The sequence below is a fragment of the Epargyreus clarus genome, unplaced genomic scaffold (assembly GCF_041222505.1).
Source record: "Epargyreus clarus isolate Ecla_fem2 unplaced genomic scaffold, WU_Ecla_fem_2.2 ptg000025l, whole genome shotgun sequence".
Lineage (NCBI taxonomy): Eukaryota > Metazoa > Arthropoda > Insecta > Lepidoptera > Hesperiidae > Epargyreus > Epargyreus clarus.
In genome coordinates, this window is record NW_027332232.1 from 3,437,501 (window position 1) to 3,453,613 (window position 16,113).

At 36.0% G+C, this 16,113-nt stretch overlaps 1 protein-coding gene and 1 long non-coding RNA gene across 2 annotated transcripts; both read left to right on the top strand.

Annotated features, from left to right (window-relative positions):
* The first annotated feature begins 6,257 nt into the window (after positions 1-6,257).
* On the top strand, positions 6,258-7,430 carry LOC140752829 (uncharacterized). Its single transcript, XR_012103470.1, has 2 exons — positions 6,258-6,815; positions 7,266-7,430. It is a non-coding gene; the product is annotated as an uncharacterized LOC140752829 (long non-coding RNA).
* A 682-nt stretch (positions 7,431-8,112) lies between these two features.
* On the top strand, positions 8,113-10,916 carry LOC140752703 (uncharacterized). The gene is given in 3 exon segments (XM_083059022.1): positions 8,113-8,583; positions 8,586-8,984; positions 10,501-10,916. Coding segments are annotated over 3 exon segments (1,236 nt in total). The 5' UTR covers positions 8,113-8,147; the 3' UTR covers positions 10,902-10,916.
* Positions 10,917-16,113: the final 5,197 nt, after the last annotated feature.

Below are 16,113 nucleotides of genomic sequence, written 5' to 3' on the forward strand. Positions count from 1 at the left end.
GGGCATCATGCCTGGAGCCAGGCCATCGAGCGTTAACCCTTAAATGCATTGTGATGGAAATTTCCATCAACCAATTCAATGCCATTTTATCGTTTCCACGGAGTACGGGGATTATATTTTTTGTACATGGTAACTTTTACGCAACCTTAGTGACGTTTTCGAACGAAAAGAAAACCTTCATACGTCAATGTCAGCTGTCAAATGTTATTTCGAAATATCAACACGCGCTATCTTGCTCGGTGAAGATTTTGATTATTGTGATTGGAAAAAAATGTATAAGATACGCACGGTTTCTTTTCAATTTATTCGTAATTGATGGATTTGAGGTCAGTATTTTGATTTATGTATATAATTTTGTTCATAAATAGAAAAATATGTAGAAATGAACTCAATATTGTGTTGATGTAAATTTACATCATCATGTAATGACGTTCATTTAGCTTGTATGAAAGTTAGTGAAGTACTATTGTTTGATTTAGTTTTGTTTATTTTTTGGTTCCAGGTGTTGATATTTTATAAAATTGATGACAGAGATATTGAACATTATTTAGCATCTTTGGAAGGTGGATGTCTGTCGGAAGATGACATGGAGAAGTCTGATGAAGAGGAGGAAAATGTGCCTGAAAGTTATGACAGAGACGAGTTACTGGACATGTTAGAAAGTGATGAGGAAGACACAGAAAGCCCACAAAGCCACGAAAGTGACCCTCCCTTGGTTGAAAATGAGGTAATACAGACAACAGACAACCAGGTTGTAGACAATAGTGGCCCTTCAGGACATATGTTTTCATCATTATTAGATAAACGAAAATTGATCTGGAAAAAAAAGAACATAGAATTTGATGAGTCCAAAATTACATTCAAAGGCAATTCTGATCTAGGGCCAGAGTTGTCACAATTAGAAACTCCATATGCATGCTTTAGCTACTTTTTTTACAGAAAATTTCATGGCAAGGATAGTGGAAGAAACAAACCTCTATGCCACACAAAAAAATCTAGCAAATTCAACTGCATGCAATTCATCAGACTTGAGGAAGTTTTTTGGAATACTGATATACAGGGTGAATTTTTAAAACGGGCCTTCAGGGCCAAATCCGAAACTATAAGGATTAGCGAAAAATGCTGAAATTAGTTACGAGGCCGATTTTGATAAAAACTAAAACTGCATCATTACTTTTTTAAAATAACTTTTTCCCTAGCCGGGAATCGAACGAGTTCATTTTGAAAAAAAATGCACTTTCTATATTATTCCACTATCTGATAGTGTTGCTTATAAGGATCAAAATCTGGAAAGTAATGATAAATGTCAAACTAAAGGTAAAACCTCAATTTTAAGAAAATACATATTTTTTCATATTAATTTGGCAGTTAAGTTCCCGCCATTCATCAATTTAAACATTTCGTGTATTAACATTTTTTGGCTCAATGTTTCTAATCATTCGAAATAGATGTTTTGTTTCCCAATAATTTATATTTTTATGTCCGACTTAGCTAAGGTTATTTTTAGGACCATTAAAATAGATTTACTTGCTATGGGCGGAGTTTCGTTTAATACAGATGTAAAGTTGACAATTTGCGAGAATTACTTTTTAGAGTCAAATCCGAGTGATTACTAAAAAAAGAGATATAGAAAATCATATTTAACGTTGAAACGAAGTTGTAAACAACAAACAATAAGAATTTACTATTTAATCAGTTATCTATTTTCATTAAAAAATAAATCCCAAAAACGGCGGTTACTTATTTGCCAAACTATTACTTTCTCATACTAAGCCGTATGTCATAGTCATAACATCGAATAATTAGTTGATTAACCAAGAAATTCTTCAATGGTATGACTTATGTCTGTTTCTAAAGAATTATACATAAATCATGTGTTATGTATAATCCTTAAGGATTAGTATGCCAATGTATGGAAAAATACGTATTTTCTTCAAAATTTTGCTTTTCCTTTAATTTGTCACACAACATTACTTCCCAGAATTTGATCCTTATAAGCGACACTATCAGATAGTGAAATAATATAGAGGTGTCATTTTTTTCAAAATGAACTCGTTCGATTCCCGGCTAAGGAAAAAAAATATTTTTAAAAACTAATGATGCAGTTTTAGTTTTTATCAAAATCGGCCTCGTAACTCCTTTCAGCATTTTTCGCTAATCCTTATAGTTTCGGATTTGGCCCTGAAGGCCCGTTTTAAAAATTCACCCTGTATATGTCAGTTCAACATTTTCCTAACACAAGAGCATACTGGTCTCCAAGATATGGATATGAACCAATACGTTCGGTAATGTCTAATATCAGGTTTGAACAGTTAAAAAAATCTTTGCATTTCAACAACAATGACCACCACAAGGCAATTGGTGATCCAGGCCATGATCGCCTATTCAAGATACGTCCAGTTATTGATGAATAAAATTCAAAATTTTCATCAGTACCTATGGAACAACGCCTATCAATAGATGAGCAAATGTGTGCAACTAGAGTTGCACATTTTCTAAAACAGTACTTGCCCAACAAGCCTCATAAGTGGGGGTTCAAACTGTATGTTTTGTGCAGTTTGCAAGGATTTGCATACAACTTTGAGGTTTATGCTGGACAGGACCTTACCAATAAACCTGAGAATGAACCAGATTTGGGCTCAACCAGCAATATTGTCCTGCGTTTAGTTCGAGGTATACCAAGACAAGTCAGTCACATTGTCTATTTTGACAATTTTTATACTTCTGTGCCATTGGTCTACTATTTGGCAACTCAAGGAATCCTTTCAGTAGGGACAGTTCAGCAAAATAGAATACCAAATTCAAAATTACCAGATAAAAAACAATTTATGAATATATCTACTCCAAGAGGTGCGCATGAAGAAAGAGTGACAACGTTTCAAGGTGTAGATATGAGTATAGTGGCATGGAAAGACAACAAAGTTGTCACATTATTGTCTTCCTATGTTGGTGCTTTGCCTTTGAATAACGTGTCTAGGTATGACAAGAAAAAAAAAGAAAAGATACAGATTCCATGCCCTAAGATGCGTCTTGTCTGCGAACAAAATTATGTAACACACACGCTGCCTTAGTTACTAATACTGCAAAATCTGGTGGAATCGTCATGCTAGTGTGAAAAATTCTCCATTTATTCGAGAGAATGCCGAAGGCACATTCCACGACTCGTCGTGATCTGCTGAGGCGATAGTTGAATATTCTGCGTTGAGTATTGAGATTACTTCTCGGATATGGTTTCATAAAATTGTTATTGAGTGGAAACGCTTCATCGCCAAGAAACACAAAAGGTAGAGGTGTGTCATTGGTATTCGGCAGAGGTTTTGCTTCAGGCATATTAAGGGAATTGTGAGTAAGCTTTTTTCCAAAATTCCAATTGTTGAAAATATTACTATTTTCAACAATTGGAATGTCTCTGCCATAAGCACCAACATCTACAGCTATAAAACGGTAGTCAGAATCTACTACTGCTAATAGTACAACAGAGTAGAAATTTTTATAGTTATAAAATGCAGATCCACTATGCAGAGGAGAAATCAAACGAATATGTTTCCCGTCCACTGAACCTACGCAATTAGGGAAATTAGTTCTTTTATAATAATTTTCAGCAATTTCTAGCCAACGTTCTTTTGATGATGGTGGCTTCATTTCCAAAGGCAGAAAAACTTCCCATATTGCTGTACAGGTTTCCTTAACTACGGCTGATACGGTCCTGCTCCCCATTAAATATTCAAAGTGTAACTCTTCAAAATTTTTACCAGTTGCCAGGAATCTGAAAAAAAAGAGATTTATAATTATGTTAATTAATTATATTTCAGGTGCTGAGGCGAAGAAAAAATGGACACACATAAGAGACTACTTTCGAAGAGATTACCAAAAAAATAAATGTGCTCCAACAGGCAGTGCCGCTAAAAAGGTTAAAAAATATGTTTATGCAGATCTGCTTGATTTCCTTATACCAGTCTTTGATAAAAAGAAATACCGAAGGAAACTATCAATCCGATGATTTACACGATAATATTTCACAAGAATCCCTAGAAGAACACAGCGTGGAACAAGTGGATACAAATATATTACAACCTCCATCACCTATATCAACTCCACCTGCTAAAAGTTTACAACGAAACAAAAAAGATATCCCCTCCGAAATACTCAGTATCCTACATCAAAACCAACAGAAAGCCAATCAGAAACAACAAGAAGTAGAAGACGATGACATGAAATTTTTATTAAGCTTTAGAACACATATGAAAAATATGAATGAAAATCAAAAAAATGATTTTAAATTGGGAATGCTGCAGTTGGTAAAAAAAATTAATATTGAGTACAATTCATCTCCATCTTCTTCACTGAGTTATGATAACTTCAGTCAACGTTCAGCTACACCAGCGTCAAGCCGTGGTTATTCCCCCTGTTATTCATATATTCCTGTACCAGAAACTTCACCTAATATGTTATATCAAACGCAAACTCCATTGCCAAACTTTAGTTCATCTTCTTCTCAAAATAAAACCAAGAATTATCAATCTGCCCCAAACAATTCCAGAGTGGTTATTAACTCTATTACACATCTGCCACCGCTTCAATCACCACGTCATCTCTACACATCACCTTCCACCTTCCACATCTCTCCATATTGATAATCATCATCATGCAGAGGATACCGAAGCAGCAACTTATTTAGTACAATCTCAAGGACAAGAAGAAGAAAATAATATTTTCTTCTTCTTGTCCCTAAAGTTTAAGCAATAAATAAGATTGTTGATTTGTTTTCAGTTTTAAATAAGAACAGATGTAAAAATAAAGATAACTTACCTCAATGTTATGGTTAGTTTTTCTTCCGTATCCAAAGATAATCTCATGCAGGTATTTTGTTTGATTAATTTATCACGTATGCCATTATGAAGTTCATCAAAAGAATTTATTGACATCCTGTAGAAATCAAAGAATTTATCTGGGTGTGCTCGTAGCTTAGCTCTCTTCAAATAATACGGACTCTCATAGACTCTTCGAGTATTTAGTGGATGTATCCAATACCGACGACGTTTCTTTTTCTTATTTATTAATAACAGAAATGCAATTGCTAATAAATCGTCGTCTTCCATCGTCGTGCGTTCGCCACGCTATCACTATCCGTACTGAAGTAGATACATTCTAAATGAAGAAAAACGAATGTTTGCGCTAGTCTCACGGAATTCCGTTTCGAAATTACGCATTCGGAAAACGAATACGTTTTACGAATGTATGCGGCCAGCCTTATTCATTTCATTTGTCAACGTAAAGTTAACAAATGAATTCGATATGATTGCGATGAGAGTCGGTAGTTTTCATCGTCGAGACTACCAAAAATCGTTAATTTACGATCGGAAAGACTTATCAACCGAATTCGGTCGCTAAGCGATCGCTATCTATGTCGAGACTGCCGCCGCAGAAGTCTGACATCCTCACGAGCCCCATTCCGTTACCAAATGCGGCGTCTGGAATGCAATATCAGAAAAATGTCGCAAGAGTCTCTTTTCTGAATTTGATAAAGTACCGGTCCAGAAGTCTGACATCCTCACAAGCCCCATTCCCTTACCAAATGCGGCGTCTGCGGTCTTTTCAAACCCAAATCCACTCACAACGTCTGCCATCCATGAGCCCTGGGTTGGGCGTTTCGACTGATATACCGACGAGTTCTACCCTAGACGCTGTGTCAGCTGCCTACTTGGAACTTACTTAGGAACAGCTTTCCAAGCTATTACCACCTCATTTTTAGCCACTAATCTCAACAACAATGATTCCGCTAAAATGTTCAACAAAATGTCAGGTATACCAGACTTTGAACCGAATATCGACCAATCAGTTTCCCAACAACCGTTGGGAGTTCTCCTTAACAAGACTCAATCTTCTACTTCGAGAATTGACCGGCGAAACGTAGTAAGACATTTCTCAATGCGTGTCAGCAAGCAAGCCTTTCAATTCATAAACAATACTCAAACAACACTTGACTATGCGAACACACTGCGTAAATTATATCTCTGTGAATGGTCTATTTACATTGCGCAGTTCACTCCGCTGCTGACGGACATTGACATGTTAGTTGTCATAATATTAAAACATAACCTATACAAACAGTGCACTTTAGTTGAACTAGTCCGTTTATGTGTTTAGTGGTAATTTCTGAGTTGTCTAATCTGTCAAATTCATTGAACTCTGAGTCTCATTAATTTTGAAACCGAGTTTATTGAAACTCCTACATTATTTGTATGAAGACGCTTTGTTTTATGAAAGAAGTGCTAACGAAAGTCACCGTCGGAACCCGCGATCACTAAGAAGCAAAGAAAAAGACCAGTTTATCTTAAATGCTCAACTAGAGGTAATGCATGGCAACATTGCCATGGCGTATGTCGCCCGACGTCGCGCAGGACATTTACTTGTCGCGCAACTTGTCGCTAGTCGATGCTCTGCGAGCGCCGCTTTGAGTACTGAGAACGTATGTCGCTTTGTGTTCTGAAAATGACAATAGTGTGGTCCAACGAAAATACGTTAACACTGATCGAGTTGTATCAACATTCGCAATTATTGTGGGACACTTTACATAGTTATTATAAAAACAAAATAAAAAAAATGATGATATGATATCTAGAAAAGACGTCGAGGGGAAAATACACAACATAAGGTCTCAGTTTCTCAGGGAGAGGAAAAAACTAGCGAGTTCAAAATCTACTGGGAGTGCAAGTGGGGATGTTCACAAAAGTAACTGGTTTGCGTATGATTCGCTGCTTTTCCTAGTAAAAGGGGCGACAAGTTCGGGCGGTATGGACACTATGAAAGCACAGGTAAGCTCTAGTTATATCATATAATATGAAACACTTATTAATAATAATTATATTAAATAAGAATACGGACATCGCCGAGTGCCGCACTTGTATCGCTAAGATATCCGGTGCAAGATTCAGGGAAACGTCGCACGGCCTGGGAACGCACCCCACTGCACCTAATATAACTCTCTCCATAATATTGTTTGTTATTATTTTTATTTTGTACTATGTAGTTTCCAAATGATCTTTCAGTTTGAAAATAACTGACAGAAATGCGAAAAAATATAGGGATAATTCGGGCGTATAGTATACATTTTATTGGTTTCTACGCTTGTTTTACTAGAACTGTTTTAAATCAGTATTTAGAATGTCTAGGGTACACGATTTCTTTTTATTTCTTGTCTTTTGTTTTGCGCCTGCGAATCTGTGATTTAATGTTTGTTTTAGACTGTTTTTTTACTATTATAGACATCTGAAAGTTCGGTGACACACGAAGATATACCAGCGGCATCGCGAGTATTAACGCAGCCACCAGAAGCATCAACGTCGCCGCCATTATCAACGCAACTAATACCAATGCCGCTTCCAAATACTCAAAATAAAAGGAAAAATGATGAACTGAGTGAGATATATGAAATAATGAAGAACGCAAAAACCCGGATGGATCAACCAAAAAAAGAATTTCAAATTTACGCTGACAATGTAGCTTCTGAGTTAAGATATATAAATAATGAATATGCTGTGCTTCAGGCGAAGTACTTTATTAATAATACCTTATTAGAGGCTAGGATAGGAAAATACAATTATACAGGATACGAAATAGGATCTAATTCAAGCCATACTCAAAGTAATGGATACCGTTCTGCTTCGCAACAGTCATCTTATTCGACAAACTCTGTTAATGATGATATCGGCCCTGTTAATGCTTCTCATGTTAATAATGATAACGAAGCATCTGCTGAACCAACTCTCACAGAATTACGACAATTTGAGAATATTCAGGAACTAGTTTCCCACTTTTAATCTAAAACGCAGAACAAAGAATAATTATAATACTTTAATGATAATAACATTGATTTTCTATCACTTTACGAAAAGCTTCCCAAGTTGTAACTAAGTGTTCTATTTGTGAAGTGACTTGTTGTAAAAGTTGTTTCAATGATTGTCACTATTTTTTTTTTCATTCATTTCATTTACAACTCATTTACTTATAATTATTTTGTTACTATTAAGTACAGGGTGGGCCAAGAATTCGTTAACATTTGAATCTAATACCCTACGCAAGTAAATGCCGCGCGGGGTGCGGGGAGGGGTCTTGTCACTAGCTCGTTTCTCGGAAATTTAGTCGCAATGGATCGCTTCACGGGGCCGCAGCGCGCTTACTGTGTGAAACAATTTTATTTAAACAACAATTCGCTTATTACTGTGAGACGCTTATTTCGTGTTGAATATGATTTACACGACTTAAGTCAGTGTCCGAGTGGTCCTTTAATAAAGAAATGGGTGAAGAAGTTCGAAGAGACGGGATCTACACTAAATGTAAAGCAAACCGGCGGCCTACGGACTTCTCGGAGCGAAGAGAACGTACAGCAAGTTTCTGCTTCTGTTCGACGTGATCCAGGTTTATCGACGCGCAAACGTTCGGCTGAATTAGGATTATCCCGCACATCGTTACGCCGTATTTTGAAGTTAGATTTGAAATTGCATCCGTATAAGATCCAATTGGTGCAGGAACTAAAACCTAATGATTTAAATTTACGCAAGTCCTATGCTGAAACAATGTTAGATCGATCAGTAATTTTGAGAACCTCTTATTTTCTGACGAAGCCCATTTTCATCTTAACGGACATGTAAACAAACAGAATTGCAGATATTGGAGCAGTGACAATCCTAAAGCTAAACACGAAAGGCCACTTCATTCTCCAAAGATAACTGTATGGGCTGCAATTTCAGCAAAAGGAATAATTGGACCCTACTTTTTTGAAGATTCTCACGGCCGTTCAGTTACTGTTAATTCTACTCGGTATGTGAAAATGTTACGGGAGTTTTTGGCACCGATGCTACTGGAATTTTCTGGCTACAATCGTAACACATGGTTTCAACAAGATGGAGCCACTTGTCACACATCCAACGAGTCCCTGCCGGTGGTTAAAGAAATGTTTCCGAAAACGCTGATTTCCAGACGAGGTGATTCCATGGCCACCCAGAAGTCCAGATCTATCCCCAGCTGACTTCTTTTTATGGAGTTATTTAAAGAGTCGTGTCTACATCGATAAACCAAATACACTACGTCAACTAAAAGAAAAAATCAGCGAAGAGATATCGACGATCTCACGGTCTCTGTGCGGACGAGTATTCGAAAATTTCGTTACTCGCTTAGAAGAGTGTAAAAATCGAAATGGTGGTCATTTAGATGATATAATTTTTAAAAAAATAATTTCCAACTAATTAGCTTTCTTTTATAAAACAATTTTTAAAATATGTCAAATAGTTTTTTTTAAATGATTATATCAAATGTTAACTAATTCATGGCCCACCCCGTATTTTCCAGTGCCACAATAAAGATAGTTTACACAATTTATTGATTACTTGCCTAATAACCTAAAAATATTAACCTATAATTTAAAGGTCTATAAATTTTTTGTAAAATCACCGATTCCCAGACCATTTATATCGAAAAAATGCGACAGGCCACGCTTTCATTTTTGTGTAATAGATGTATAGAAAATGTGTTCCAAAAGGATACACAGTGCGTTTACTAAGTAGAAAGATGTGTATACTTTTGAATACAGTGTTCCAGACACTGTGTGACAAAAAGATACACATGGCGCCTAAGGTGTTAACCTCGGGTAGCTCCACCCCACACGCCATTAGGCTCCAAGTAGCCACAGAGAATGACCATAGAAGGGTCACCAAATTCTTCAGAGCGGAGAATATAGGTTACAATATAAACCTATGCTCTAGAAGACGAAAAGATGCTTCGGGTATCCCGAAGGAATACGAGATCAAAACCATTCTGAACGATCTCAGATCTCAGGGCCTACCTCTGAAGAAGCAGATAAAATGTACAATAGACTCAAGAAACCATATGACATGGTTCTAGTTATCCTCCCTTGTTTAGTTGAAGAAAACAATTTTACCGAATTTGTAAAAAAAAGTAAGTAACTTTTATTGTAAATTGTTTTTTTTTGTAAGGACGTTAGCGCGTCTGATTTTGATTTAACTTATTTGTAATGTTGTGCAAACCTGTAATTTAAGTGCATATTTTAAAACTTTTTCTTATTGTTATATTAATATTAGATTCATTTTATGTACTTAGTTGGTATGCCTTCTTAAATAAATTAATTAATAATATTGGTAGTAGATGCACTCGTCCTTCTCAGGATGGCTGAGTATGGACGTTAAATGGTGCGGAGAGATTATGGTTTAATTTAGTGAGTACCCATAAAATAGGAAGCCTTGCTACATGAAGGCTACAGCATGACCCACTCACGATGTCGCAGTGGTCGAGTGAGCATCGCGCGTTCGCCATCGAGGCATTTTTCAAGAGTAACGATTCGTACGTAATTGCTCGTCGACAATTTTGTTCACACTTCGGTATTCGACGGATAAGTGATGGACCGAGTGTGAATTTAATTCGTTCCTGGGTGCAGAGGTTCCGCGCAACTGCTTCGGCTATGAACACCCCACGGCCAGGGCCCAGTGACAGATTTCTTTTTGCCGAACCTGCGAGCTCACCCATCGTTCTCATCCCACACGTGGTTCCAACAGGATGGTGCGACCGCACACACGGCCAGAGATTCGATGACTTTGCTTAGGGAAGCTTTCCCTCAAAAACTGATCAGTCGCTTTGGGGACATCCCGTGGCCACCAAGGTCCCCCGACTTGACTCCTATGGAATTTTTTTTATGGGGCTACCTTAAAGAGAGAGTTTACATTAACAATCCCCGAAATCTTGTGAACTTAAAAGAAAACATTCGACGAGAAATCAGCACCATTGAACCAAGTTTACTGCAGCGTGTGGCGCGGAACACGAGGCTCCGTTTTGAACAGTGTTTGCAACTCGACGGAAGACATTTGGATGAAATAATCTTCAAAAAATGAAATCCGCATTATTATTCTGTCGTTCAATAAATTAATTAAAACGGTATATCAAATAGTTATTTTTTGGAGTTTACTCCTTAAGAAACGATTTGAGTTATAAGGCCCGGTACGGAAATTTTATGAGGAGTAAAATCAAGTGTAACACGAAAAGTTGAAGCGTTACGTAGAAAGAGACAAACATATGTGTCAGTCCAAGCGAAAAGGGTCCAGTGCGCGGCATTTAGTTTCCGAGATATAAGAGGTTTTGTAAAGTTGGGTATAAAAATTGCATTTCGCGATTTTAATTGGTTATAAATAAATGCTCAATTATCTACAATTTCATATAGTAAATGACTATATACGATGTTTCTAAGTACCAGAAACTTTATGAAAAAAGTTTACTAAAAAGGTACCAGTGGGTGGCATGTCGATATTCTGGGAATAAAATACGTTTCAATACCCCGTACTGATCACTTCTAATAATTTAATTATATTTTAAGATTAAAATGTTGAAACTACGTGTAAAAGGTCCCTTAAAGCGGGGAACTCCCTGCTACTATGCAACTACTAAGGGGATTTACTTTGCTTCACTTCGACATAGCGGGGATTTCCCTGATCGTTTTTTGCTACCTACGTGTCCTATAAATAGATCTGCCTGTGATGCAATAATTTATTTGTCATTTGACACCGGAAAGGAAACAATATCCGACAGTCTTTGTGTAAATATAGCAGTTTTTATTATCTTAGCTGTTTTAAATTGAGTGAGTGAAAAGTGCGCATAAAAATGAATAAAGGTAAGTCTTTACGTTGTCTATTATATCTACTAATACTATGTTTGTTGTTACGTGTTGTGTTATGTATCGAATAAGCTCCAAAAGTACTGAACCGATTTTGAAAATTCTTTCTCCAATACAAAGCTGCATTATTCAGTCATAGGCTATAATATTATTAACGTTATTACGCTTAGCGGGGCCGAGGTCGAAAAGCTAGTTCTATAAACCGGGGTATCGGAATGTTACGGAGTTCTTGTGTGTATCTACAGCTGTTACCTACTTTTCATATTTAGACCTCGACAGGGGCGAAGCCCCCTACAGACAGCAGTCGTCTTTAAATTCGATTTTTTATGGATTTTAGAGATTTAGAGATTTATGGATTAAGCTTAGATTACGTTACGTTCCTACTTATTTATTACATTTTAAAAGAGAGCAGCTTTAATCATAATAATTCGGCTGCATCCACATATACTGAAAACTGACCGCGACAAAGTTGATAGGCTAATGAATCTCAATTAGTCATAATTTCATCCCATTTATACTAAATTCAAATTTGTTTTTAGGTAACATAATTATTGAAGATTCAACCGAAGGTTCCAGCTCTAGTGATGAATCTAAGCATTCTGATGGACCTGTACCACTTTCTATGGAGGTGGAAGTAAACACACTACCTGTTTTGGCCTCGACCGCAACAACGCCGGATTTACCAACAGAAGAAGAAACCGTTGCACCTTATTCAGGTACTTACAACTTAGAAAATAATTTCACAGAGTCGACATCTGAGATGGATGAAACGGATCAGTATTATGAAAAAAGCACTAATACAGAAGCAATCAGTGAAGATGAAATACATGAGTGTTATGATTTTGCTAAAATAGTTAGCCGAGCCTTGTGTAAAATCAAAAAAGATCGACGTGATCATTGTATGCATGCAATAGTACATATTCTTTATGACTACAGCAAGGACTCTAATACCAATTAAGAAGTTGTGTTAGGTACCTATGTCATAGACATAGTATGAAAAAATGACCTGTGTAGAATGTATATTTCAACTATTTGTTTTCAGAGTTTAGCTATTCAGCGTCTGTAGAACATGAAGACTATGAAAATTTTAATTTAGAGTTCAAAAGTCAACGGGGTACAGAATTATCGTGTGACATCGAATTTAGTGCTTGTGAGCCGCTCGAAGAGCGGCAAATTGGTAATATTTTACTAGATGATGATCCTTTAATTCTAGACGATGTAACTCAGGCCTCATTCTTAGATACTGGCTGTGGATGTAATAATAATTGTGTGTCCAAATTTCAAAAAGATGTAATATTAAGTAGTAGGTTAGATTGTATCGAATTAAATTCACGTTGTAATGAAGGAGTCAATCATCATCACTTGGTCTTGAAAGGAGCTTTAAATGCTCTCTTACGTACAAGTGAAAATACATTACATTCAAAAAACAGAAACTTGCAACGAAAAGAATACACGGTAAAGTATTTCTTTCGAGGTGTTTCAGTATGCAAGATTTTTTTCCAATATGTATATGCCACTGGTTTGAAAAGGTTAAAAAATGTAAAAAAGAACTTTCTGGACAGCGGTGTTGCTCCAAAGGTCCACGGGTCACGTAAACGACCTTACAATTGTATTAATTTGCAAACTAGATCAGACGCAATCACTTTTATAAGACAGTTCGCTAATGAAAACGGTTTAGTATTGCCGGGCCGATTACCAGGCCACCAATTTAAATCTGATTTAATAATTTTACCTTGTAGTATGTCTAAAGCGTATGTGTACAACAAATATTTGGAAACTATAGCTTTACTCGATAAAACTCCTATTAGTAGAAGTAGTTGGTATGATCTTTGGGAAGATTTTTGTCCATATGTCGTTATACAGAAACCGAAAACAGATCTATGTGCAACTTGTCAGAAAAACGTGACCACGTTGGGACGAATGGGTGGTTTAGATGAAAAGGAAAAGTTACAGCTTGTAGAAAAGTCGAGGCAGCACCTTGATTTAGTGCAAAATGAACGAAAATATTATAACAATGTAATCAAAGTTGCGACTGATTCAATAACGGACTCTACTCTTATTCTTGGACCTCATGAACCATGTTCTTATGATGGCGTCATGCATTACTCTTTTGATTTTGCCCAACAGGTGCATTTGCCGCACAGTTCACAACAAATTGGGCCACTGTATTTCTTGACAGGATTTAAAGTCAGTTTATTTGGTGTTGCTGCAGAGCCTTTGAGAAAGTTCGTTTTGTACGTAATTCCTGAACCCTGTGCTACTGGGAAAGGAGCTAATGTAATAATTTCAATGCTACATCATTTTTTCGAAAATTTTGGTATAGGCGAAAAAGATGTTGTTTGTCATGCAGATAATTGTGCTGGACAAAATAAAAATAACTATGTCATGCAATATGCAACATGGCGAGTTTTAACAGGCAGACACCGAAGTTTCCGTATATCTTTCCTTCCCGTGGGTCATACGAAGTTTGCACCCGACATGTATTTCGGTCTATTCAAAAAAAGTTTTAGAAAATGGGAATGCAATAACTTATAGGATATTCTTGCAGCTGCTGTTCAAGCTTGTCCGAAAACAAAATCTATAGTAGCTGTTCTAACTGGTGATGAGAAAGGAGAAACTTTTGTGAAAACTTACGACTGGGCCAATTTTTTTCAACCTGATTGTGTAACTATTAACCAACTTCTGCATTTTAGTCATTTTGAAACAAATGAAGATAATAGAGGGCACATGTTATGTTACAAAAAATATACTGACAGTCAACCAACTGTATCAAAGGTTTTGAACCCGAATAAAGTATACGGTTTTCCTTTAGAAAAATCCCCTGCAGGCATGACGTACGAAAGAAAATCGTATCTTTATAATAAGATTCGTGAATTTGTACGTGAAGAATCTAAAGACATTTTATGCCCGAAACCCATTCCAAATGTTGATGTTGACCACAACTCTGTCCCAACAACATCTGTCGAGTACTCTTTTCAGAAACCATCAATTGAAAAGAGTATTCGACAAAAACCAACATGTTCGTACTGCAAACAGGTTGGTCATAGGAATCAGGTGCGAGGAGGAATTTATTTTTGTCCAAAACGTAAGTTGGAGTCCCAAATAGAATAAGTTTTATTTTTATGTTTGTATTGGCTTTTTTCAAATATTATTGCAACAGAATAATGATTATTTTAGCCACTGGTACCTTTTATGAAATTACATAAAAGGTACCAGTGGCTAAAATAATCATTATTCTGTTGCAGTAATGTTTGAAAAAAGCCTGTCTTGTTATTTTGTTAGTTCCTAAATAGAGTAAGAATACTTAATTTTATTTTTTTATTGTTAATTACTATCGCAATAACTAACTTTTTATTAAATATCGGCAAGTGGACCTTTTTTACTAGACTGTGTATCCTTCTTTTATTTTGATAATAATTGTTTTAGTTTTGATGTCAAAAGTATAATTATAAGTTGATTCTATGGAAAACATATCAATCTACAATAATGAATAAAAATCTACGTAACAAGCAAGTAAAAGTGTGTTTTTTTTTTCACTCAAACTTTCAAAATGCTTTTTCTCAAATCAAGCTTTTTCAGAATTTCAACTTCAAATGTCTGATAAAAAAAACGTGTGCTACTTTTTGATTATTTTTTCAATCCATACTATCAATTGACTATTCTAGATACCGAATCCAGTCTTAACTCAATACCCCACTACTGGACCCTTTATGCCTGGACTGACACATATATATATGTAGGATTGAACGTGTAAAAGAATGAGATGGAATACATTACACAGCGTATCTCATTCTCGGGGTCTCCTCTTTGCGCGATACTTCGTAGTCTCACTGTATAGTTCACTACCTCCAGTCTGAGAGTTGAATGTGTGCGTATGTTTGTACGTGTGTGTTGCGCGCTAGATATGGTACAACTATTGATGCGGTGTTTTCACGATTCATAACTCATGTAACTTCCGAAGTTCACGTATCGTATTTCAGTTACCACAAACCTATAATTACAGTATTTAAGAATGATATTATAATTCAAAGTGAAAGAAATCAATCATCCTAAAATTGGATTTGTATAAATTGAACACAATTATTATTATTATTTATATTATTTTGTAACATACTTTATGTAATACGCATTATTGAAGTAATATAAATAATCCGAATAATTACAGATATATGTTTGTTTCTCTTATCATTTTAGCAGATGCGTTCATTTACCCTTTTTTCTATTCGATATATATCATAATTATCGTTCGTAAGGAGTAAACTCCAATCGTGCGTCGTAGCTGACACACACACACTTTTTTTTTTATTTAATTTTGAAAACATAAATCTGCCGCCAGACACCCGATACATCCATCATTAGTAACTTAGCCCATAATGGGACTAAAGGAAATTGTGAAGAACATAATTGTAAATAATTTCTATACAATGCATTCTGTA